This window comes from Herpailurus yagouaroundi, unplaced genomic scaffold (assembly GCF_014898765.1).
Source record: "Herpailurus yagouaroundi ecotype Mexico unplaced genomic scaffold, PumYag 77, whole genome shotgun sequence".
Lineage (NCBI taxonomy): Eukaryota > Metazoa > Chordata > Mammalia > Carnivora > Felidae > Herpailurus > Herpailurus yagouaroundi.
The window spans coordinates 34,527,194-34,554,065 of record NW_024412388.1 but is presented as its reverse complement, the minus strand read 5'-3'; the positions used below and the strand labels follow the sequence as shown (position 1 = coordinate 34,554,065).

The following is a 26,872-nucleotide window of genomic DNA, read 5'->3' as shown; positions in this document are numbered from 1 at the left end:
CCACTCACTGTTGTACCAATGAAAGGATCATCTCTGGTTTTTACGTTTTTATTTATTTTATTAAAAATTTTTTTTAACGTTTATTCATTTTAAGAGACAGAGAGAGAGCGTGAGTGGGGGAGGGGCAGAGAGAGAAAGACACAATCCAAAGCAGGCTCCAGACTCTGAGCTGTCAGCACAGAGCCTGACGCAGGGCTCAAACTCACCGACCGTGAGATCATGACTTAAGCCAAAGTGAGCCGCTCAACCGACTGAGCCACCCAGGTGCCTCTTTTTTTATTTTTATTTTTTAATTTATTATTATTATTTCTTTAATGTTTATTTATTTTTGAGACAGGGCGTGAGTGGGGGAGCAGCAGAGAGAGAGGGAGACACAGAATCCGAAGCAGGCTCCAAGCTCTGAGCTGTCAGCATGGAGCCTGACACAGAGCTCGAACTCACAAACCATGAGATCATGACCTGTGAGATGAAGTCCGATGCTTAACTGACTGAGCCACCCAGGCGCCCGTTTTTTTTAATTAAATTAAAATTTTTTTTAGGGGCGCCTGGGTGGCGCAGTCGGTTAAGCGTCCGACTTCAACCAGGTCACGATCTCGCGGTCCGTGAGTTCGAGCCCTGCGTCAGGCTCTGGGCTGATGGCTCAGAGCCTGGAGCCTGTTTCCGATTCTGTGTCTCCCTCTCTCTCTGCCCCTCCCCCGTTCATGCTCTGTCTCTCTCTGTCCCAAAAATAAATAAACGTTGAAAAAAAAAATTAAAAAAAAAAATTTTTTTTAGAGAGTGAGTGTGCTCAAGTGGGGGAGGGGCGAAGGGGCGGGGAGAGAGAGAGAGAAAATCCTAACTAAGCATGTTCCATGCTGAGCACAAAGCCTGACATGGGGCTCGATCCCATGACCCTAGGATCATGACCTGAGCCAAAATCAAGAGCCAGACGCTCAACCAACTATGCCACCCAGGCACCCCCATCTCTGGGTTGTTTTTTTTTTTTTTTTTTAATTAAAAAAAAATTTTTTTTAAACGTTTATTTATTTTTGAGACCGAGAGAGACAGAGCATGAACGGGGGAGGGGCCGAGAGAGAGGGAGACACAGAATCGGAAGCATGCTCCAGGCTCTGAGCCATCAGCCCAGAGCCCGACGCAGGGCCCGAACTCACGGACTGTGAGATCGTGACCTGAGCCGAAGTCGGACGCCCAACTGACTGAGCCACCCAGGCGCCCCCCCATCTCTGGGTTTTAAATGCTAGAAGCAGATTATTAGAATGAAAGTCGAGAAGTACTGTAAATAATAATGGTACAGGAGTGGATCCAGAAATCCAAGCCTTCTCTGACCCCCTCAATTTAATTAGGTGTCTCCTTTCTGTACCTTCATGGCATCCTACGCTTTCCTCTACCATTGTGTCAATAATCTATATTATAAGCATTTTGTGTTCATGCCTGACTCCCCTTTCTAGACCGACTTCTAGGCTGGGAATTATATATTACTCTGCATCCTTAATACCTAGCATGGTGCCAGTACATGGAAATGCTTACAAGATACATACCGGGGGAGGGAGTCAAAGGAAGTTTAGGCAGACAGATTTCAAGTGGAGAAGTCTGGTGATAAAGAGGGAGATATACAATGAATCTGTGTGATATCGAGAAAAAAAAATGTCTTTTATTACGTCAGAGACTTGAGGAAATTGTCAAGGAACCGCATAAAGACTTCGTTATAAGAATATGGTTCAGAGCGATGTTGAACCAAATGAGGGTTGCTGGAGGGGTGTTAGGTGGGGGGGATGGGCTAAATGGGGGATGGGCATTAAGGAGGGCACTTGTGGGGATGAGCACTGGGTGTTGTACATGGGTGATGAGTCACTAAATTCTATTCCTGAAATCATTATTACACTATATGTTAACTAATTTGGATCAAAATTAGATTAAAAAAGAACGGGCAGTAAAAGTAGACTTAAAAAAAAAAAAAAAGAAGAAAAAGAAAGAACAGAAAGGACGGTGGTGCTCCTCATCTCCCCTGGATATTCCACTGGAATCTCAAGGTCAGCATTTCCCCCAATGAACTCAACAGCTGCCCCCCAAACTTGTGTTCTCTAGGATAGGAAGTGGTACCCCAGCTGCCTCAAACAGCAGGGGGGCTGTTTTCACTACTCCCTCCACCAGCCACCTAACATCCCCATTTCTCTCCTGCTGACATCTCACCAATCCACCCCTGTCCCATCACTGCCTCCTGAGGGTTGCCCTCCTCATTCCCACCTCCTCTGACCACCCGCCCGTCCCCATTTCAGGTACTGATCTTTCTAAAGCACAAATCCCATGCCACCCCTCCCCCGCCTTGCCTTGAAACCATCGCTGACCTCATCATAAACTCCTTGGCGTGGCATTTGGGGCCTGTTCCAAGCCCAGGGCCTGTACTCCAGGCAGCCCAGATGACCTGCCAGGGAGCCTCCTTCCCTCAGGGTGAGTGCCTTTCCTAGACTCTCTGCCTTGCCAGCTGTTAATGTCCTCTAATAGTCAGCATGGGCAGCACCTCCTCTAGGAAGCCCTTCCTGCCTCCCCGCTCCCATGTGGTTAGATGTCCCTAATCTGCTTGGCTTGCTGGTTCCCTGCAGTCAACCCATTCTCCTGCTTGTCACCCACTCACTGCAAGCTCCTAGGACGCAGTGACCATTTCTTACCACTGTCCCCCAAAGCTGTGCACAAGGCTTGGCAGAGAAGGGGTGCTCAGGGGCTGGGAAAGGGGCAGGGCAAGTCCCCATGGACAGGGTGCAGATGGAGATCTGTGAGGCCTGGTCCGGTCTCCACAGAGGTGGAGGATGTGGGAGGTTTTCTTGCATGCAGAGGGCAGCCCTGCCATGCTGGAACCTGTGCAGGGAGCCCCAGGGATTAAGGCCACATGCTGTGGGAATGCAAGCTGGTGCAGCCACTCTGGAAAACAGTATGGAGGTTCCTCAAAAAATTAAAAATAGAACTACCCTACCACCCAACAATTATACTACTAGGTATTTATCCAAGGGATACAGGTATGCTGTTTCGAAGGAACACATGCACCCCCATGTTTATAGCAGCACTATTGACAATAGCCAGAGTATGGAAAGAGCCAAAATGTCCATCAATGGATGAATGCATAAATAAGATGTGGTATATATCTACAACGGAGTATTACTCGTCAATCAAAAAGAATGAAATCTTGCCATTTGGGGGGCGCCTGGGTGGCGCAGTCGGTTAAGCGTCTGACTTCAGCCAGGTCACGATCTCGCGGTCCGTGAGTTCGAGCCCCGCGTCGGGCTCTGGGCTGATGGCTCAGAGCCTGGAGCCTGTTTCCGAGTCTGTGTCTCCCTCTCTCTCTGCCCCTCCCCCGTTCATGCTCTGTCTCTCTGTCCCAAAAATAAATAAACGTTGAAAATAAAAAATTAAAAAAAAAAAAAAAAAAGAAATCTTGCCATTTGCAACTACATGGATGGAACTGGAGGGTATTACACTAAGTGAAATTAGTCAGAGAAAGACAAAAATCATATGACTTCACTCATAGGACTTTAAGAGACAAAACAGATGAACATAAGGAAAGGGAAACAAAAAAATATAAAAACAGGGAGGGGGACAAAACATAAGATACTCATAAATATGGAGAACAAACTGAGGGTTACTGGAGGGGGTGTGGAAGAGGGAATGGGCTAAATGGGCAAGGGGCATTAAGGAATCTACTCCTGAAATCATTGTTGCACCATATGCTAAGTTGGATGTAAATTAAAAAAAAAATTAAATTAATTAAAAAAATAGACCACATGCTGTACAGACATGCCCAATTCTAGGGGGCTGATGTTGGCTTCGTGATGGAGCCACGCTTTCCCCAAGCCATTCTTCATTCTTTATAGTTTCTGAATTGCAGAAGCAGAAATTGCTCACCCTCAGTCTGAAGCTTTTCGTGACTTGTGCAGAAGAAATGTCATCAACAGCCTTTTGTTTAGGCTTGACTTGGGTGAACGTGCCAAGAAGACTTGCTCAGAAGAGTCTTTTCAGATGTCATTTCTGTCTCCCTAAAACCCTGCTCCATGAAAGCCATTCACAAGCCGGTTTTTCTGCGGCTCCAAAGCTGTCATCCCCTCAGTCCTGCCACAGCCCACAGAGCTACCGTGACACTCACTCGGCAATGGCATGTGCTGTTGGCCCGGGGCGGGGATGCAGCAGTGGGGAGGCTCCCAGCTGAGCGTCTCGCTTTCAACCCGGCCCGAATGCCCCGAGAACCCTGAGGTACAACTTCAACTTACATCCCCTAGATCGTGATCTGGCACCATGCCCACATTTTTCAAAACCATTTTCCCAATGCCCAACACAGGCACTCGATAAATGTGCAATGAGTAAATAAACAAATATGCAACGCTCAATTATTTGAGCTAATTGAGGGAGACCATCAAACTCAGAGTTTTGAGGGGAGAATTATCTAAAAATGAACATATTCTTAGACTTGGGGCGCCTGGGTGGCTCAGTCGGTTGAGCGTCTGACTTCGGCTCGGGTCATGATCTCGCGGTCTGTGTGTTCGAGCCCCGCGTCGGGCTCTGTGCTGACAGCTCAGAGCCTGGAGCCTGCTTCGGATTCTGTGTCTCCCTCTTTCTCTGCCCCTCCCCTGCTCATGCCTCTCTCTCTCTCTCTCTCTCTCTCTCTCTCTCTCTGTGTCAAAAATAAATAAATATTTTTTTAAATTAAAAAAAAAACATATTCTTGGACTCATTTTACTCTTCCCACTGTGGATGCTGGTGGTGTGGCCACTGGGAAGGGAGCCTGGAGTGCTGGGTCCAGCAACACTGTGGGTCTGGACGCAACGTACAGTCAGCAGGACTCACTTCTATCGCCCTCTCCAGGCCAAAGCTAGCTGTGACAGCTGTGCTGGGAATGGACAGAGGCAAGGGAGATGGGAGCTGTCTCCAGCTCATTCCCAGTAAGCGGTGACACAGGGTGAATTAAAGGTGAAAATGAGACCGGGATTAGTGGAGGACTAATCAGAGGGGGGCACTACCAAACGGCGTGTGGAATGTCAGGCAGAGACGCACAAAGGGCTGCGGGAGCCCCAGAGCCCACTCTGCCTGGGGATCCAGGGAAGAGCTTCAAGGAGGAGGCGACATTTGAGTTGGGAGTTTGAGAGGTGGAGAATGTGAGGAGATAGCAGGTGCATGTGGCCAGTCGCCCGGGCTGAGAGCGCACCCCGTCCAGGCCCCTTCTGAGGGGGAGGCTGCCACGAGCAGCTCTTGGAGTAGAGATACCAGGGCATGGAGCCAAGTGATGTGTGGGCGGCTTGCTGAAGCGGAAGTAGTGGTTCTAAAGGCAGAGAGTTTGCAGAAGAGCGTTCCAGGCTGGGGGAACAGCACGCGTACAGCACAAAGGTGAACAAGACCATGGCTTAGTAGGGCGAGGCCACCCGGGGGGGTTACGGCACCAGGAGGCATCAGGTCCCTGGTGCTCTGACAGCTCTGAGAAGCCGTTTTACTAAATTACAAGTTATCAGTTGCGTCTTGTGCGGCTGGAGTCGCCCAGAGCCACACTTCCCGATATGTGGAGGCATTCCTGTATCAACAAATGCCAATCACTTGGGTTTGTATACACAGTCTGTACAAGTCCTGGCGGCTCCCGGCTGAGACGCATTACCGGAAGGTCTCACTGCAAGCTGAAGCAGCCAGGGTATGAGGACAGAACAGCAGCAGCAACTACCACCACTGACCAGGTGCTCCCTGACTGGGTGCTCCCTGACCGGACGCTCACTGACCCAGTGCTCCCCGTCGGTCAGCACCACGCCACAAGCCTCATGGGTGTGAAACTCCCATAACTGCCCATGAGGTGGGACTGTTACCTCACTTTGCACATGAGGGGGCCAAAGCCGACACGACTGTGGAGCTTGTCCAAGGTCACACAGCTAGGTGAGTGGCAAAGCTGGGATTCAAACCCACGTTTGCTTGATACCAAAGCCAACCTCTTTTCACTTGCCCAGAGTGAGGAAGGGGATCCCCGAGCCCCATCCGGTCGTTGCTAAGATAGCATGAATGAGCGGCTGTGAACCCGGCACGGGCACTGACAAGGCCCCGACCTCAAGGGATCGCTGACCCAGTGGTGAAGTCAGGTGGTAAAGATGCCCCTCCCCACATCCCCTGCCCAACTTCACCCCAGCACTGAGTGACGACAGTCGGAATACGGTTGGACCATTGCTGTCCCAGCTACAAGGCTCTCTGCTTCCTGAAACCCAGGCCCACCCTCAGAATAAGGGCTGAAGTATAGCCAGTAGTTCGTCCAATCATGGCCCGGGAAGAAAATGAGCAACCTCTGGCTTGAGGGAGCATGGTGGCTGCAGCCATGGAGCCCATGTCCTTGCCCTCTCTCTCTGCCTGCATCCGGCCCCCAAGCCCCATCTAGAAGGGGTTCGTGGCTGGATGAGGACATGGCCTGCTACTCACAGGGGTGGGCCCTGGGGCTCCGGATGCAGGGCAGAGAAAGGCCAGTCCCTTCTTTCTTCAGCAAGTGCTCCTTCATGGAGTGGGAGTCCCAGCAGAGATGGATGGAGCCAGGCTCACTCCTGAACCTGCACCCTGTATCAGCTGTGCCTGTGCTGACAGCTCTCCTTGGCCGGACCGCAGCCCCCAAACCCTTTGTTTCCTCCTCATAATTTGAGCGGCAAAAGAATGCATTTTCACGAGGGTCAGTGACTCTGCTGGGGGCTGCTGGTGACAGGGCTGGGTCAAAGGCCCAAATGTCCCGATGAGCAGTCCTCCCCCGTAGCCTCGAGCACTGGGGCATGGTTTGCTGTGCTCTGCCCTGCCGCCTCTTACATTGCTCTTCATTCAACTTCGGGAAGACTGGGCCACCCGCAGGACTGGCTACACCAGAGGAAGCTGCTGGCCGTATTAAAACAAGGTCACTCAGGAAAGGATTCTTTCCATCAGGGGAACCACGTGGGCTCACAGGACCTAATCAAACCAGTGGCCATTCTCACTGCATCCTCCCAAGGAGTAAAGAGTGGAGACAAGCCCATTGAGGGGGAAGGGATACCCCTAAATTTCAGGGGCATCTGAGTATGCAACAGCTTCTGAGCAGGAAGAGAAAGGAGCGGCGTATAGGCAGTGGCTTAGAGAGGATCCTCAGGGCAAACACACGGCTGGGCAAAGTCCCGCCCTTAATCCCCCTTGCGGGTCCTGGGGGTGTGCAGGAGGGCTGATAGGGCAGACAGGGAATCAGGTGGAGATGGCTTTACCAGGCCAGAACTGATCAGAGCCACCCTCGGATGCATGGGAGCAAGGCCAGTGGGGATAGCCGGCACAGACTCATCCCTAACTAGGCCCCACGGAGCTGGTTTCTGAGCCCAGGCTCCATGCACCATTGCCTTGCCCCACGTGGGGGGCTTGTTCCATTTGGGGGTATGCTTCTTGGGCAAGCTCTGCAGCTGGCTTCTGGCCCAGCCCCTCCTTCTCGAGGGGCTGAGCAACAGTGCAAGATGTCCTTTTGTTTCTTCCAACTATTCCAAACTGTGTTCTCAAGTGGTCCTGCTGCAGGGAAGTTCCTCATACTAAGCCCCCGGAACACAGGGAAGGGGGGTGGGTCTGTCCCAACACGAGAGGCACAGAGATGTCACAGAGCCAGCTGTCAACAGACCTGCCTTTGTGACGCTGCCAGGAGTCAGGCTTGTGTTTTCCCCATCAGGGTCTCCCAAGAGCAGAGACCGTGTTGGCCGATATTCTCCACATCATCTCAGACAATCTCGTCCACCCTCTGAGGTTCGTGTATGAATCATCTCCAGGGTTTTCCCTCCAGCCCGGACCTCTCCCTTGAGTGATCCACTGTGCTCCTGTGCAGAGCTGTGGCTTCCCTCTGGCTACTTCACTCGCCCAGCCCAGACTCCACACACAGAATTGGGGCAGAGAGTAGAAAGCTCTCGTGCCAGAAGGCAGGCATGGACTGGTGTCTTGCATCCACCTGGGGGAGGTGAGGCTTCAGCCCTGCTTCTCCCCTCTAGCTCTGGTCCCACAATGACCACTCCCATCCCCCGAAGTGCAGACAGAGTAGGGAGAGCAGGACCGAGTCCTGAAAATGCCAGCACCCTCCTCTCTGCCCACCTTCTGCCTGGGCCCTGGGACGTGTGTGGGTGGAGCTCGGACTGGAACCTTCCCTCTGGCTGCAGAGCCGCAGAGACGGAGCCCTGCAGGGCCGTTCCTGGCCTGGAGCCTCTCTCCTTGGGAGAAGGGCCAGGATTACGTTTTGTACTTTCACCAGCTGTTGCAGCTCACAAGCAGTACGGCTCCCCAGGCTCCCCACGTGGGGAATTTGTAGCTCAACCAAGAAAAGCAAAGCTGCTAATCTGACAAGATCAATCCTCAAAGACCGCAGGAATGCAGCCTGCCTACTCTCACCAGGGACAGTGCTTCTGAACACCTCTAGGATTCCTGCTTCCGGGTAGAGCCTGGAGCTTGGTCTGCAAAGCAGGAAGCTGCTCCACACCAGCGTGTCCGACCTTGACACTGAAGCCCCAGCCTTCTAGGCATAGCTCAGGCATCCCTTGCACCAGGAACTCCTCTCATTCATCTTTCATCAGCCCTTCCTGCCTAAGGGCCTCCTCAACCCTCTGTCCTCACCTCTTTCAGAGCACATATTCCAGATATGTGTTCATGTCCCTGTGCTGTCTCCTTGAACCCTGAGGTCAGTAGGTACAGATGAGGACAGGGAGGCCCAGGGGGTTTAAGCCACCCAGCCCTACTCACTTTTAAAGCCTGGGCATTAATCACTACAGTCCAGTGCTTCTCAAACCATCTGTGAAGAAAAGACTGGTTTGTTTGGCTTTTGAAATTTCAATTCTGTCTCAGAGCGATACTTTTATAAAGCATAATAAAAATGAATCACTAGAAAAATTAAAACACATAAAATAAGAACTCCATTTTTAAATTACTAGGTTCAACTGACATAAACTTACTCTAGTTGCTATAGACATGTCTAAAATTTTATTATCAATTTCTCAGAAATCTGGCTGCAGACCAGTTCACATCACTTTTGATTCCATAGCTCACAACAGGCTTCCAAATGACTGACACCCAAGGGTTCTGCCTGGCACTCACCTTCAGGAGAAGCTGGAGAGGAGACAAGACATGGCTCCTCAGGTCCTGAACCCGGCAAGAGAAAGACACACTGACATCATCAGGGGCTGAGGCCCAGCCCCTCATCTGCAGCAGATGAATTTACAACCAGGGAAAACCCAACAGGTTCTCTACAAGATTCACCTGTTCAAAGAAGTATGGGTCCCCAGTCATCTAGGGAAGGAGATTTTTCCAAAGCAAACACAACTTCTGGTCATTTACTGCACACTCACCTAGAAGGGTTAGTACACAGAGCAAAGAGGAAGGAGATGGAATGCACAGCTACAGGGTACAGGGGAGGGGAGGGGGCAGGTGACAGTGGCTGAATTCCTTGAAGGGTGGGGGAGGCAGAAGGGATAGACTGAGACAGGAAGTGGTGTTAATTTAAAAGCAGATCATGGATTGGTTCCCAGAGGAGGTCAGAACAGCTGATACCAAGAAATGCATGGAGACAAAACTGACGCCAAAGAAACCAAGAGGACACAGATGGCGATTCCTCTAGCTTCAAGCTGGAGGCCAGGTCAAGGACAGCCATTCGGTCTGCCTAGCCCATGAGGGGCTGTAGATCCCTGGACAACACGCAGAGAAGCTTTAGTTACTGAGGACTCTGCACTTCCTGAAAAGGCCCAGCACCCAAAGATTTCACTGCAGGGATTCCCCACTGAAAATATTTAAAACAGTCTCCAATCAAAAGGAATCTGCATTTCCCCTCCGGGCTCATGGCTCAGAGCCATGACTCAAGGTAGGGTTAGTGGGTTTGATTGCTCGCTCTGTGCTACTATGACTATGGCCAAGTTACAGCTTTTTCATCCATAAAATGGGCATAAACAACACTTATTCCACAGGGTCATTGTAAAAACTAAATGAAGAAATGAATATACAACGTTTAGCACAGTGGCTAGCACATAGTAAGTGCTCTATATAAAACTATGTGACCTTTTATATACACAGGCTGTCTATACCTGCCAATGGAATGTAAGCTCTTTGAGGGGACAGATTTTATGTATCTTTTTCTTTTTTAATTTATTTATTTTTGAGAGAGACAGAGAGACAGAGTGTGGGCAGGGGAGGGGCATAGAGAGAGAGGGAGACACAGAATCTGAAGCAGGCTCCAGGCTCTGAGCTGTCAGCACGGAGCCCGACGCAGGGCTTGAACTCACGGATTGTGAGATCATGACCTGAGCTGAAGTAGGACGCTTAACCGAGTGAGCCACCCAGGTGCCCCAGATTTTATGTATCTTATACAATGCTGAAGCTCTAGCACCTAGAAGAGTGTCAGGCACATAGTAGGTGCTCAATAAGGTTTGTTAAGTGAATGAAATGGGAGCTATTACCATTGGGTTTACAGGATAGTAGAGTCAATGTGGCAGCCTTTTCAGGGAAGTGAGAGACTTCAGTATGACTAAACAGTGGTATGAAGGAGTCAGTAAAGAGAATGAAGATCCAGGTCCTGGATCTTTAGGTCCAAGATCTAGGAAAGGTTGAAGAACCAGGGCACAGGGAAGAGACTGACCTCAGAGAAGAGATCTTACAGAGGGCAGAAGTGTCATGACTCAATGACTAGCCGGATATTTGGTTGAGAGAAGAGAAAGAAGTCACAGATTTCTGGCTCATGTTACCCTCTCAGGTGGATACTGGTGTCATTCACTGAAAGAGGCAATATGGACTGATTTTTTTCGAAATTCAGTGATTTGGGCACATTGAGTTTGAGATGCTCGAGAGTCATCCAAGTGGAGTTGTCTGGCAGGAAGTTGGGCGTCTGGGTCCAGAGATCAGGAGCTGAGATAGTCACTGGCACACAGGTGTTCACTGATGCCGTGGAGTAAGAAGTGAAGAAGACCATAACCGAGCCCTGGCAGACATCAGCATTTAAAGGTGGGCACAGGAACAGGAGGTTGCTTGCGAAAGAGACTGAGAAGGAACAATCAGAGAAGTAGGAGAACTGGAAGGGAGTGTGGACAAAGAATCACTGAGGACAGAGTTTGAAAATGAAGGAAGAAATGAATACTGCCAAATGCTTCAAAGAGGTCAGAAAAAGAAAAGGTCCACCCTTGGATTTGTCAGTTAGTCCTTTCAAGTGATCTGGGCGAGAGCATTTCAGGGAGGGAAGTGGTGGGAGTGGAGAAAGCAATTGACGAGTCTGCACACTCCTGTCTGGGCTGGGGTGGGGGCGGTACTCAACTTGCTACCACTCTGAAAGGACAACAATTCTGTAGAAGTAGATGATGATCTATTCTCCTTTGTCATTTATGTCTGGAACAAAGCTTAGCAAGCATGCCTTTCAATCCTACCATCCCTCTCTGGTATTGTAGTAATAAGAATCCTAGGATCTGCCCTGGAAGAGCAGAGAGAGAGGAGCTTTGGAATGTGGGGATACTAGGTACCCAGTTACTCTGGCCAGGAACCCACAAGCTTTCAAAACCCCCAGGAGGCAGTGCAATAGGCCTCCTGTACCTTTTAATGCAGGGGTCCCAAAACATGCAGCTAGGGGCTCTGTCACTATTCCAGACTTTCTGCCTCAGAGAGCTCAGTGGGGTTTCAAAGGCCATCCCTGCACTCTTAAGAATTCAGCCAGCTTGGACCATGGCAACAGTATAAAAATCACAGATACATACAGTCACAGATACCATGCACCTCGGCTTTTTGAAAGCAAAGTACATCTCAAAAGAAGTTCGTTTTCCTCTGTAGAGATGGGCAAGAGGGCAATTTCTACACCAGTACCTCATTAACCACCACCGGGCATCAGGTAGACCTCTGCACTCTGGCCACTAGCCAGCCTGTCCATGAGACAGCAGCTATGAGAGGAAGCAGAAAGTAGCAGTTAAGCTTGTGGGCTCTGTGGTCGGAGGGCTTGCGTTCGAAACTCGGCTTCATCGCTTCCTACTGTTATGACCTTAAGCAAATGGATGGACTCTCTCCACCCTCATCTTCTCTTGCTTAACCCTGGATTAATGACAACACCTATGTCACAAGACTGTTGGGAAGATTAAAACAGGAAAGACAGGGAAAGGTCTCAGCATAGGAACCGCTACATCAAGAGGTGTGGGCTAGCATTGTTGCTACCGCTGTTTCTGCTCTGCAGCATGGCCACCGCCTCAATTTGGATTCTGCTTTCTGCTGAAACTGCCTGCCACGGGCTTACCCTGCCGATGCTGCACTGGCTCCCCATGCCCATGGTTCCAATGGCCACCACCTAAAAGACACGACACTAAATCTTTCACGAAAGCACAAAAAGCAACTCATACGCACATAGCAAAGTACTGCCAGGAGAATGGGGTGTGTCGATTAAGGTTTTTATCAGTCACATTTCTTTGCTTTGAAATCTACCTTTCCCCCCTGCCCCGGAAATCTACATTTTTAGTGTTTATCACGATCTATTCTGGGATTTTTATTCCTTCCTGAAAAAAACTTACCTGTTCATAAGAAAAGTCCCTGAGAAAACAGAATTCACTTAGTAAGTGTCTGACATTAAAATTTTCTGGAATGATCAGCATTTACAGCCCCAGGATACAACATCTCATTTCATTCTCTTCACTAATGAGATAAGTAATGCTCAGACTTTTCCAAGATCACACAGTACGTTAAGTGAGAAAGCCGTGAGAACTTTCTGTCTCCAAATCTCATCTCCTTCCAGGCTATCATGTATTGGTATATGTCAGAATGATTTTTCTACATCAAAATAATTACTTTTCTTCACTCTTTCCATCAAGAGTATTTTATTAACAACCCTCATACCCTCGAGTCTCTCAATTTCCTGAGGGCAGAGATTAATATCCATTTGTAAAACAAATATTAAGTGCCTACTAAGTGCCAAAAGCTCTGCTAAGTGTTGGCAGCCGTGAACAAGACCATGTCTCTATGTTGAGAAGTTCACATCCTACTATGGGAGAAGACACACCAATCAATAGTTGTAAGTACAATGACAGAGCTGTGTATGTGGCACTGCGGTGGCACAAGCTGAGGAAAGAGTAACTGGGTGTGTGTAGATGGGTGGGGGTCAGGGAAGACTTTCCCTTCCATGAGACCAACAATGTTCAGAGCACAGCAGGTGCTCAATAAATCTGAGTTGCTTTAAGCCTTATGCCCTCTCTTCCCTATCTCTCTCATTAGAAGAAGATATCTCAGGGCGCCTGGGTGGCTCAGTCAGTTGAATGTCTGGCTCTTGGTTTTGGCTTGAGTCATGATCTCACGGTTCGTCGGGCTCTGTGTTGACAACACAGGGCCTCCTTGGGATTCTCTCTCTTTCCCTCCCTCTCTGCCCCTTACCCCCTCTCAAAATAAATAAACATTAAAAAAAAGAAAAAAAGATGTCTCTAGGCAGGCAAGTCTCAGGGAAAGTAAGGAAGACTTCCCAGGAGACAGTACAAAGGTCTAAGAGGGAACAGGCTGGCTTCCCTGAGAGGCAGGACTCTGTAGGCAGAACAGGATGGCATACTGGCATCCCTTCCATTACCACCGCCTGCTCCCCCACAAGCGAGGCTTGGGAACAGAGTAAGAATGTATGCTTCACACAACATTTGATAATAAAGGAGAAATAAATAAAGTAAAGATTTAATGGTTTATTTATATTGGGTTGTGTCAAAAACTAATACATCAAAACTGCATTAAGGCTTTTTGTGTCAAAATATTAATGCTATCAAAACTAAAATCCTGACTTTACTTAGTACATTTAGTCAAAATATCAAGAAATACTAGCTACTCACTAGGAAAAAGTAAAGAAACCTCAATCGCAATATCAGGGATCACTCGTAACACCAAGACAACACAAAATACAAACAAAAACAACAACAACAAAAACCCAGATGGCTATATATATCCATATAAAAAATAAAGTTATAAAAGTACTAGAAGAAAGCGTAAAGGAAGGCATATTCATAAACTACCACATATGGATGTGAATCCAAAAACTGCTACGGAAGGCAATTTGCCAGTAACTTTCAAAATTTCAAACATCTATAATTGTGATCCAGACATTTTCTTCTTTATTCTAGATGATCTCACGTGTGTAGGAAAACGTCACTCACTGATGTAATAATACTTGCAATAGAAAAGATGAGAAGTTGCCTAAATGTCCATCAATAGGGAATTAACTAATTAAACTACTATACATCTGCACAATGGAATCCATGTAACATGGAATAAGGGACTTCTGTTTCTAACCACGATGTGGTAACAGGGATGGGATTTAACCTCTTACCTTAAACAACTAGAAAGCAAATCAAAATACACAAAAAAACATTTTTCAGACCAGTGCAGGAATGGAGAACCCAAAAAGAGCCCAGTGGTCTTTCAGAGTTGAGATAATGGGTCACAATTTAGAAGACAAAAACGCTAGAATTTGTGAAGACTAGTATAGAGGACAGAGCTGCACAAAAAGCTCCAGAGATCTTCAAAGGGTTCCCTTACCCCTCTGGTAACTATAATAGACTTTCCCCCATGAAAAATTTTTTAAAAACTGGGGGGGCCTGGCTGGCTCAGTCGGTAGAGCATGTGACTCTTGGTCCCTTGGATGTGAGTTCAAGCCCCACACTGGGTATAGAGATTACTTAAAAATAAAATCTTTTTAAAATTTTGTCAAAAAATTAAATTGTTGGGGCACCAGGTGGCTCAGTTGGTTAGGCGTCCAACTTCAGCTCAGGTCATGATCTCGCGGTTTGTGAACTCCAGTCCCATATCAGGCTCTGTGCTGACAGCTCAGAGCCTGGAGCCTGCTTCGGATTCTGTGTCTCCCTCTCTCTGCCCCTCCCATGCTCATACTCTGTTTCTCTCTCTCTCTCTCTCTCTCTCTCTCTCTCTCTCTCTCTCTCTCAATATTAAATAAAAGTTGGGGCGCCTGGGTGGCTCAGTTGGTTGGGCGTCCAACTTCGGCTCAGGTCATGATCTCTCAGTCCGTGAGTTCGAGCCCCACGTCGGGCTCTGTGCTGACAGCTCAGAGCCTGGAGCCTGTTTCAGATTCTGTGTCTCTCTCTCTCTCTCTCTGACCCTCCCCCATTCATGCTCTGTCGCTGTCTCAAAAATAAATAAACGTTAAAAAAAAAATCTTAAAAAAATAAAAAATAAATAAATAAAAGTTAAAAAAATTTTTTTTTAATTTAAATCGTGGTAAAATACACCTAACATAAAATCTACCATCTTAAACATTTTTTTAAGTAAGCTCTACATGCAGCATGGGGCTCGAACTCATGACCCTGAGATCAAGAGTCAAATGCTCCACCTACTGAGCCAGCCAGGTGCCTTCCATCTTAAACATTTTTAACTGTATAATTCAGTAGTGTTAAAGTACATACACATTATTACACAGTCAATCTCCAGAACTCTTTTCATCTTGAAAAAGATGATGAAACTCTATATCCATTAAAGAGCAACTTCCTGTTTCCTCTTACCCCCAGTCCCTGGCAATCACGATTCTGCTTTCTGTCTCTATGAATCTGACTACTCTAGGTACTTCATATAGTGGAATCAAACATATTTTTCTTTCTATGACTGGCTTATTTCACTTAGCATAATATCTTCAATCTCACACATGTTGTCGTATATCAAAATTTCCTTCCTTTTTAAGGGTGAATAATGTTCCATTGTATAAATATATCACATTTTGTTTATCATTCCATCTCTTGATGGACACTTGGATTGCTCTGGCTATTGTAAAATAATGCTGTTATGAAACAGGTGTACAACTATCAATGTGAGACCCTGCTTTCATGTCTTTTGGGTATATATCCAGAAATGAAATTACTAGGTCACATGGTAATTACATTTTCCTTTTTTTTTTTTTTTTTTTTTTTTAGGAATTACCATACTGTTCCCATAGTGGCCACACCATTTTATATTCTGACCATTAGTGTACAAGGATTCTGATTTCTCTATATCTTCATCAACGCTTGCTATTTTCTTTCTTTCTTTCTCTTTTTTCTTCCTCTCTCTCCCTCTCTCCTTCTTTCTTTCTTTTTTGATAGCAGCCATCTAATGAGGGTGAGGTATAGCTCATTGTGGTTTTAATTTGCATTTCCCTAGTGATTAGTGATGTTGAGCAGTTTTCCATGTGCTTGCTGGGTCATTTGCTTTGGAGAAATGTCTACTCAACTCCTTTGCCCATTTTTTAATCAGTTGTTTTGTTGTTGTTGAGTTGTAGTTCTTTACATATTCTAAACATAATTCCACATCACATATATGATTTGCAAATATCTTCTCCCACTCTGCAGGCTGCCTTTTTCTGGTTCATTGCTAAATCGCTTTAAATAACTGACTCTTTAAGACAAAAATAAATAAGAACAGTGCCATGTGGATTTACAATATATAGATGTAAAATGTATGACAAAAATAGCACAAAGGATGGGAGAGATAATGGAACTATACTGTTGCAAGGTTCTTAAAATCTAAGTGAAGTCCTATAATATTATTTGAAAATAGATTATAAATTAAAGACATATATTGTAAACTCTAGAACAGTCACAAAAAACATAAACAAAGAATTAAACCTATAAGCCAATACTGAAGGTAAAATGAAGTCATAAAACACATTCAATTTCTGGCTCAACAAGAGCCAGAAAAAGAAAGAAAAAATAAGAAAAACAGAAAACTAATACCAAGATAGATTTAAACCCAACCATATTGATGATTACATTAAATGTAAATGGTATAAGATCTGCAATAAAAGGCAGACATGGCCAAATTGGATAAAAAAGCAATACTCAGCTATGAACTATGTTCTGTCTACAAGAAACTCACTTTAATTGTGAAGACACAGTCAAACATAAAAGGACAGATTGTTGTAAACCAGTGCCGAGACTCAACTTTTCTGAGGCTCAAGGGTATACACAAACATATGCTTCCCCCCACAACACACATAGAAGTGAAAGTATGGGAAACATATACCACAATGAAGCTAACTCTAAAAAGGCTGGAGTGGTTACATAAATATCAAACAAGGGAGATTTAAGAATAAGGAAAAAAAGGACAATTCAAAATAATGAAAGGATCTATTCACATCAAGGGAATATAATAATCCTAAATGTACATACACTAAATGTCACAGCTTCAAAATATGGGAAGCAAAAACTAATAAATGGAGACCTCAACATCTGTCTGTCAAGAACTGTTGGAAAATCAGTAAGGATATAAGAGACTTGAAAAACACTATCAACCAACATAATCTAATTGCCATTTATAGAATACCCAATAGCAGCAGAAAAATCTCCAAGTGCACACAGAATATTCACCAAAATAGACCATATTTTATCTTGTAACTCAGGTCTCAATCAACTTAAAAGTGTTAAAATCCTATGAAAACTATTTTCTGATCACAACAAAAATAAATTAGATATCTGTCACACACGGATATTTGGAACACCCTCAAATACTTGGAAATTAAGCTAAATTTCCAACACTTCAAAAGAAACCATGGGACAAAGTAGAAATCACAAGTAAAGTTAGAAAATATCTTTAACTCAATGAAACTAATAATACAATATCAAAATTTGTGGGATGTACCTGATGCAGTTTATAGAGGGAAATTTATAGCATGAAATCAAGGAATCAAATCAGTGGTCTAACCTTCTATCCCAAGAAACAAACAACAAATTAAACCCCAAATAAGTGTAAGGTAGGAAATAATAAAGATAAGAACAAAAAATAATGATTACAGTGAAAAAAAATACCAATAGAGAAAAATCAATGAACCCAAAAGCTAGTTCTGTGAGAACAATGAAAACAATAAAACTCTAACCAGAAAGACTAGTAAAAAAAAGGGAAAATACATAAATGACCAATATCAGGCGTATTATGCCAATACATTCAACAACTTAGAGGAAATCCACAAATTCCCTGTCAGGCACAAACTACCAAAGAAGAAATAGGAAAACCCAAATAGAAATAGAAAAGCTCCAGATATATTAAAGAAATGTAATTCTTTTTTTTTTTAGAAATGTAATTCTTTGGGTTTTTTTTGTTTTTGGTTTTTGAGAGAGGAGAGAGTGCAAGCAGGAAAGGGGCAGAGAGAGAGACAGAGAGAGAGAGACAGAGAGAGAGAGAGAGAGAGAGAGAGAGAATATCTTAAGCAGGCTCCACACCTAGCGTGGAGCCCAATATGGTTTAATCCCAGGATCCTGGGATCATGACCTGAGATCAAGAGTCAGACACTCAACTGACTGAGCTACCCAGGTGCCCCTAGAAATGTAATTCTATGTTTTTTTATTAAAAAACTTCCCACAAGGGGATTTTCTTAACACAAAACCTAGGTAACCCTAGATGTCTTTGCTGGTACATTCTATCAATCATTTAAAGAAAAATATTATCAATTCTATACAAAACTTTCAGGAAAGTGCAAATGAAGGAATATTTTCTCACTGATTCTATAATGTCAGCATTACTCTGATATCAAAACCAAAAACGTTACAAAAAAACGACAGACCAATCTCTCATGAACAGAGAAAGAAAAATCCTTAATAAAACATTAGTGAACTAAATCCAGCAATATATAAAAGAGAATAATAAATTAGAATAAAATGAAGTTTATTCTAGTAATAAAAGGTTGGCTTAACATTAAAAAAATCAGTCAACGAAAAAAATCACTGTGATTCACTATATTAATAGATTAAAGAAGAAAAGCCATCTGGTCGTGTCAAAAGATGCAGAAAAGGAAGCATTTGACAAAATTTGACATTATTCATTATAAAAATTCTCAACAAACCAGAAATAGAAGAGAATTCCCTCTATCCTAAAAGGGTATCTATGAAAAACCTACAGCTAACACCATAATGGTAAAAGACTAAATGCCTTCCCCCTGAAATTGGAAACAAGTCACGGATATTCACTCTCACCTCATCTATTCAACACTGTACTGATCAGTCTAGCCAGTGCAATGAGGCAAGAAAAAGGAAAAAGAGGCAACCAGAATGGAAAGGAAGAAATAAAACTGTCCTTAATAGAAGACATGATTGTTGAGGTGCCTGGCTGGCTCAGTCAGCAGAGCATGTGACTCTTGATTTCAGGGTCATGAGTTCAAGCCCCACACTGGGCATGGAGCCTACTCAAAAAAAAAAAAAAAAAAAAAAAAGACATGAGTGTCTACGTATTGTGATATTAATGTGATATTAATGCAAGGACAGACATAAAGATCCACGAAATGGAATAAAAATTCCAGAAAGAGCCCCACATACATATGTTTGGCTGATTTTTAACAAATAGGCCAACGTAATTCAATGAAGAAAGAACAGTCTTCAACAAATGGTTCTGGAACAACTAAACATACATATGCAAAACTATATACAAGAATTAACTTGATATGAGTCATAGACCTAAATGTAAGAGCTAAACCTATAAAAATTCTAGAAGAAAACACAGGAAAAGACCTTTTGACTTTGGATTAGGGTAAGATTTCTTAGATAAACCACCAAAAGCAAAATCCATAAAAGAAAAAATTTATAAATTGGACTTCATCATGATTAAAAACTTCTGCTTTGCAAAAGATACTGTTAAGACAATGAAAAGGCGAGCCATAGGCTGTAAGAAAATATTTGCAAATCACATGACAGAGGGCTTCAATCCAGAATATGTAAAGTTGTCTTACATTCAATAAGGAAACAACCAATTTACAAAATGACAAGAGCTTTGACAATTCCTCAAAGATAAAAGAATGCTAAATAAGCACATGAAAATGAAAATGAATATCATTAGTATTACTAAAATGCAAATTAAAACCACAGTGAGATATCACTAAAATTTAGAATAGCTAAAATTAAAAAGACTGAGGGCAGAGATGTAGAGCACCTGGAACTCTTATACAACGATGGCAGGAAAGCAACATAGCTTTCCTTTGGAAAACTCTTTGGCAATTCTTGGGGTGCCTGGGTGGCTCAGTCGGTTGAATATCCAACTCTTGATTTTGGCTTAGGTCATGACACCATTCATGAGATCAAGCCCCGCAACAGGCTCTGCGCTGACAGCATGGAGCCTGCTTGGGATTCTCTCTCCCTCTCTCTCTGCCCCTCCTCCACTCACATTCTCTCCCTCTCAAAATAAATAAATAGACATTAAAAAAAAAAGTTTGGCAATTTCTTATAGAGTTAATGAGACATCCCATATACAAATTTTATGGTGGCTTTATTTATAATCACCAAAAACTGGAATCTACCCAAATGTCTTTTGACTACTGAGTAGATATTTTTTATTGTTTATTCATTTTTAAATTTTTAAAAATGTTTATTCACTTTTGAGAGAGAGACAGAGAGAGAGAGAGCGAGCGGAGTCGGGGAGGGGCACAGGGAGAGGGAGACACAGAATCTGAAGTAGGCTCCAGGCTCCAAACTGTCAGCACAGAACCCAACGTGGGGCTCGAACTCATAGACTGCGAGATCATGACCTGAGCCAAAGTTGGACACTTAACTGACTGAGCCACCCAGGCGCCCCTCAACTACTGAGTAGATAAACAGACTGTTATATCCATACAATGGAATACCATTCAGCAATAAAAAAGAACAACTGATACATACAATACATGTATGAACCTCAAATGCATTAGAGTGAATGAAAGAGGCACACTCAAACGGCTTCATACTATATGATTCCATGAATGTAACATTCTGAAAATGCTACAGGAACAGAAAACTGTTCAGTGGTTGCCAGGGGTTGGGGGTTAGGGGAGAGGTTAACTACAAAGCAGCACAAGGGAACTTTCAGGAGGTGATGATGGGAATGCTCTACTGGATTGCTGTGGTTACTCAAAGGTGTGCATTTACCAAAACCCCTACAACTACACCAAAAAGTAAGTTTTGCTGCATGTAAATTAAACTTCAATAAGTCTTACTTTTGAAAAAATTATTATACATCCATATAATCATGTTATGCAAGCATTAAATGAATAAGATTACCATGTATGCTGGTAATAGGATGATCTCTAACATATATTGTTAGGAGTAAAAAGCAAGATACAAAACAATAAATACATGATATTTCTATTTATATTACCCAGGCTGTCTGGGTAATATTGGCTATCTCTGGGGATCTAGAGTGAGAGCATATACCCTTTTGCACATTTTCAGTTATTATTTTTTTGACCGTATGCTTGCATTACTTTCAATTATAAAAAGTAAAGGGGTGCCTGGGTGGCTCAGTCGGTTGAGCATCCGACTTTGGCTCAGGTCATGATTTCGTGGTTCATGAGTTCTAGCCCCACATCAGGCTCACTGCCGTCAGTGTGGAGCCTGCTTCAGATCCTCTATCCCCCACTCTCTCTATCCCTCCCCCCAATGGTGCTCTCTATCTCAAAAGTAAATAAACATTTTAAAATATAGATAAAGAAAGAAAGAAAAAAGAAAAAGTAAAAAAACAAAACAAAACAAAACCCAACACCTATATCCAGGTCAAGGAAAACTCGTAGGTGTCTGGCCCAAGGCACTGAGTCAAGTAGACCTAAGAAAAGATGTATAAGAATATGGAACATAATACCAGACACTTACGAGGTGCTCAATAAATAGCTGGGGGAAGAAAAATATTTGGAAGCAAGTCAGAAGGCAGACCCTAGACAAAGAGATCTCTATCTGAACACCAGATATTCAGCAGAGCCCCTGTTTTAGACAAGGAGCTTCCATCACTCCCATTAGAAAAAGAAAAGGAGCATAAAAACCACATATTCTGGATCTACTTTGGGGCAAGTTGTTTCTCAGCCTTCCTCGGCAAGCACGTTGTATGCCTTAACCTCAGCCTTCTCAGGGATGGGATGTAAGCCCTTCCCCCAGTGAACAGACCCCACCCCAGGAGGCCACCCCAAGGGCTCCCCTGTGGTCCAAGTGCTACATCCCCACTCCCAGAGGGTCCTGAGCGGCCTTTCCTCCAGCTCCTCTAAGTCAGACACTCCGATAACTTTCTGAAGGAACAAAATGACCCTGGTAGTCTCACTACACTCCAGACTGCAGACAAGCCCATCTTGGCACATCAGGTCCTTCTCCACACTGTAGCTTCATGGAAAGAAAACTCAAGAGGAAAAGGCAGATATGTAAGCAAGGCCCCTCAGCAGAATGTGGTCAAAGAAACTCCCAGGGTTTGGCACAGTTTCTTCCAGCAAGCTTGGTTATCAGGAAATCAGGAACTCCAGAATGCAAAATAGACAAAGAGAGAAGGTGCCAGAACAGCCAGGCCAGGCTCAGAAACCTCTCTTTGTTCCCTGCTTTATTTGGATATGCTTCCCTGAAGCCACGTAGTTTTGATGCTATGACTTGGAGCTTCTATGCTGAGGAGGCTTGTCTGGCTGCCTCTGGGTACCTGGCTTCCAAGGAGAGCCACATAGGTTCTACCTGTCCCCTCCCCTCCACAGAAACAGGCTGTGCTGGCAGGAGCAAGCTCCAGAGACAGGACGGGGGTAAGGTACAGCAAGGGCACAGAGTGGGACTGGGGCAGGAACCAACCCGAAACAAGTCCTCTCCAGGCACCCACAGACTCAAGGACACAGGGCAGTAAGTTACACCAGAATTTCGCTTTCTCAGAGCACAGCATAGAGTTTCTGACTCCTGGGCCAAGGACCAGGCTGTCTGGGCAGCGGGAAGAAATAGGAACACTTACCGAGGAAAGATGGCAGTCATCAAGGCTGAAGCATAGCCAGGCTTGCAAGCTCCCTCTGAAAAGTTTGCGTATTTGGTGGCTAACTCGGCAGGCCTATGGGAAGAAAAGGAAAGTCACAGCTTGCCAGGCACTGAGCAGTCAGTGGGGTATTAGTTCTTAAAGAGCTGTAGCTGTTTGAACCTTGAATAACGCTTCATTCTCTACAATCAGCCTTTCAGCCCCTTTTCCACACCAAGGCTCCGGGACGGGGGCGGGGGGTAGTGGGGAACCCAAACCAAAAATTCTAAAGGAATATAGGTAGATAAATTAGCAAGGCCCCTGTACAGAATTTGGCAAAAGGAACTTGCTGGGTTTTGCAGCAAGCTTAATACCAAGGAAATCACGAAATCCATCCAGGCTCCCAGACTAGAAATATGGAGCCTGCAGACCTAGGGAGAGAGCTGCCCAGACAGTCACAGGCACCTGCCCTTTCAGGCTTCATTGTGGGGTTGTACACACCCCGCCGCACCTGCCTCTACTCTCTCCACATATACTATGATCCCGCCAGTGGGAAGCACTCTCAGTATCCTGAATATAGGTCAAATATATGTTGGGATTATTGCTGTAACCGTTAGATGTTTAGTTGAGGATGCTCTGCTGCTCTCCTATTCTCTTTGCCCAGAATGTTCCTCCTTGTCCTTCTCCACCTGGCCATGCTGACTGGTCCTTCACAACTAAGCTTAGGTCTCAGCTTCACTGGGAGTCACTCCCTAGCCCCCAGGTTGGGCTAAGTGCCTCTTCTGTGCTCCACAGTCTGTCTCCCGTCACCCACATTACATGCTTATCCCCAAAAGCACTTGCCATACTATACTGTAACTGTTGGTAGTTTGTCTCCCTCATCATACTGTGAACTCCCAAGGTCAGAGTCTGATTTAACCCTGCATCCCCAGTACCTTGTGCAGAGATGGGCCCACAGAAGATGCCTATAATTTTCTGAAGGAACAAAATGACTCTGATAGTCTCATTGCACTTGTACTGAAAACAAGACAGTCTTGAGAGCCCACAAGCCCTCTAGAGTGTTTGCTGTATATTTGCTGAAAATTTTTTCAGAAGACCTGTGTGTTCCAGCCCCGGCTTTGTTGCTGTGTGACTGTAGTCGAGTCACTTCACGTCTTTGGGCTTCAGTGCCCTTATGTGTTCGATGTGGGGCTAGAGTCACCGCCTTGCCACCAAAATCCGTGCCAGTGCAGTCTAGAGAAAACCGCCATGGAAGAACAGGACACATTCAGCGACTGCTGAGGCTGGCGGCCCTGCATGCCGGGGCACCTGAGAGAGCCCTGGCTGGCTGCCAGTTCCCAGGCCCAACCTCCCCCGCCTCCACCCTTGGGCCTGCCGCCAACATGCTGGTGCCCAGCTGCTCTACTGTGCTGGGGCCCCCCGTGGTAAGTCTTCCCTCGGGGCTGCTGCAGGAACTGGGTGGGGCAGGCCTGGGGGGAAGGGGGCTGGCGCCTATACTAGACAGCCAGAAACGATGATGCCACTGCCTAGCATGTGTCATGTGTGATTCACTCCCATGCCCCTGCGGGCCTAGCCCAGGGCCTTGCACAGAGTAATTGCTCACTGAATTTAGACAAACCCATCTGTATCCGTGTGCGTTTCTTCTGGAAATCTACAATTTTTTTTAGCATTTCCTACCAGTGAAATGTAAAGCCTGAAATGCAAATACAAATGCTGAGTAATAAGCCAGAGTCGAGACTTTATTTGGTAGGCAAAAGAAAAGTCAGAGGTTTAACAAGACAATTTACGTAACAGTATTTTCTTATATAAACAACTGTATTTCCGAAACAAAACAGAAACTTCAGTATACTTCGTGAACTTGCGGAAAGCTCTGAGACTAGGTGCAGTGACTGAAATACAGATTTTTTTCAATTACGTCTTCAACAGCCATGTGAGTACGTGCTATTAGCTATCCACTTACATGTGAGCCCAGAAAGAGAAAGAGACTTATCCAAGATCCTATAGCTAGTAAGTGGTAGACATCAGTAAAGAAGCTCTTCATAGGAAGTACCACCAGTGCGGATCGTGGTAAGGGCCATCACAGAGGGAAGCACAGAGTCCAGGGACAGCACATAAGTGGTGAGTGCCAATGGACAGGGGTAGAGAAGAGGGTCAAGAAAGCCTCACACAGCTCTCCGACAGCGTGTCTACAAGCAGTGAAGTGTTGTGAGTCTCCCAATCCCCCACTCTCTGTGTCCTGCCTAGTAGCAGTGGATTCCTGTGCTCTTCCTGAATTCCAGAAAGTTTCACACTGAGGACAAAAGACGGACAGCAGCTGCCCCTCTAACACGGTGTACCACAGACACAGATATACAACAACAGATAAACCTTTGGCCCCATCTTTCCTCTCTCTGGCTTACGTCGTCCACCTCTGGCAAGGTGCTTCTGGAATAAGGGCTATGGGCAGTCCAAGATCCATGGACTCAGGTAATCTATCATGGAAAAGAGGGGGGCACCGGCCAGCTGGAGCACAAGGAAGCCAGAACCTAGCCCGGAAGGCTCTTCCCATGACAGTGCAAGGTAGTCAGATGTCAAGGATGAGCACCTCTAAATCAACCCCCCCACCTCCATTTAGAAAGCAACAGTAACTTCTAAAACATACAGCCCCGGGGACAGGGGGCCATGTCAAGTTATTACCAAATTAAAATGCCTTAGCAATGGCCTCCTGACTATCCCAGTGGGAGAAGAATAGGGGGAGTGTTGGGGATTCTGAGTCATACAGCAGGCTGGGACCTCTGGGGCAGTTAGCGGTCAAAACCACCAAGATTAACAGTCGCCAACTCCCTCAGGCCAGAATGGTTAGTTTCTCTAAGGCACTCACACTCCAAATGCCAGGAGGCCCCCACAGATGTCTGATCAAATCATTCAGCCCTTGTTCCTCTCAAACTCTGCAGCTGGCCTTTCATTTTGGGAGATTTAGCATTTCAACCAGTAAGAGCACCCATTGTCCTGCAAACGTGAGGACCAAGCCCCTGGGGTGAAGAGGGTAAACCACTGTACTCAAGAGGAAATCCAGATGGACAGACTGGAACCCAAAAGAAGGAACCAAACATCCACTCCCCTGCTTCACCCCAGAGCATGGAGTTTAAGGATCAGGCCAAGCAAAGGGTTGTAAATGAGAAGAGCGTAAGATCTGGGATCAGAAACTTCAGTGTCCAGGGGACACTGGCAAGTTGTGTGACCTTGGGCAATGATGAAACTCTGATTCTCAGCTTTCTCGTCTGCAAATGGGAACCACTCACTTCCCAGGGATCTCCGGAGGATGTGGCGAGAAAGTGCACGTGAAGGGGCTGGCTGTCCTACAGAGTGCCACACAAACGTTATGTGAAAGATGAGATGCCAGAGGCAGGCATCGGATCATGGAGGCTTTGAATACTTGGCTCTAGTTTGAATTCTGAGGTAGGGGAGGGTCACTGAAGGATTCCCAGAGGGCGAGTGCCCAGACCATCGTGTGCATTTTTAAGGATCAATGTTTGGGAGGCAAGGAGGCAGCAAGAGGCTGAAAGGAGAAGTCCAGGAGACAGAACACTAATCTGGAGAGAGTGCTCTCTCAGTTGTCGAGAGGAGGAAGTGTCTCAAGAAGGACACAGGAACCAACCGAGTGCAACACAGTGGGAGGCCTGCTGAGGTGTGGCCACTGGATCAACAGCTGGCTTTGGCAACAGGGAGGTTACTCTTGACCTTGACAAAAGCTGGTTCACTGGAGAGTGGGGGTGAAATGCTGATTTCATTGGGTTTAATAGAACACAGAAAAAGTGGAGTCATGGAATACAGACTACTATTTTTAGGAGTTTTGCTATAATGGAAGACAGAGAAATGGGGCAATCGCTGGAGGGAAGAAGCAGGGAGAGACGTTTTTGAGTTAGAAATTAGCTTAGCATGTTTGTAAGCTGGCTGGAATAAGAGGGAAATTCCTGATGTGATAGAGAGAGGATGGCCATAGGAGAAATGTCCTAGAAGAGGTGAGGGGGGAAAGGACCTAACGCAGAAGTAAGAGGGTTGGCCTTCCTCCACTCGCCCTGCCCTGCCCTGCCCTGGCCCATGACTACCTCTTTATCTTGCAACACTCAGTTTAAGCACCACCCCTTTATGAAACTTTGTAAAAAATTTTTCCCCTCCCTGGCAGAACCAACCTACCTGCCTGTGGACCCCATTTCGCTTTGCTGACTTTCAGCTTAGCTCGCTCACT

At 45.6% G+C, this 26,872-nt stretch overlaps 1 protein-coding gene and 1 long non-coding RNA gene across 6 annotated transcripts in view; one reads left to right on the top strand and one right to left on the bottom strand.

Moving 5' to 3' along the window:
* LOC121026996 (uncharacterized) overlaps positions 1 to 3,249 on the top strand; it is a 30,146-nt gene extending 26,897 nt beyond the window's left edge. For both annotated transcript variants that reach the window (XR_005788525.1, XR_005788524.1), the window contains exon 3: positions 3,219 to 3,249. This is a non-coding gene — a long non-coding RNA (uncharacterized LOC121026996). The remainder of the gene's footprint in view (positions 1 to 3,218) is intronic.
* The window catches only part of ST3GAL3 (ST3 beta-galactoside alpha-2,3-sialyltransferase 3), a 201,798-nt gene that overhangs the window by 54,533 nt on the left and 120,393 nt on the right, over positions 1 to 26,872 (bottom strand). For all 4 annotated transcript variants that reach the window (XM_040469946.1, XM_040469944.1, XM_040469948.1 and 1 more), the window contains one exon: positions 22,648 to 22,740. In XM_040469946.1, coding sequence (XP_040325880.1) covers positions 22,648 to 22,740 — 93 coding nt within the window. The remainder of the gene's footprint in view (positions 1 to 22,647; positions 22,741 to 26,872) is intronic.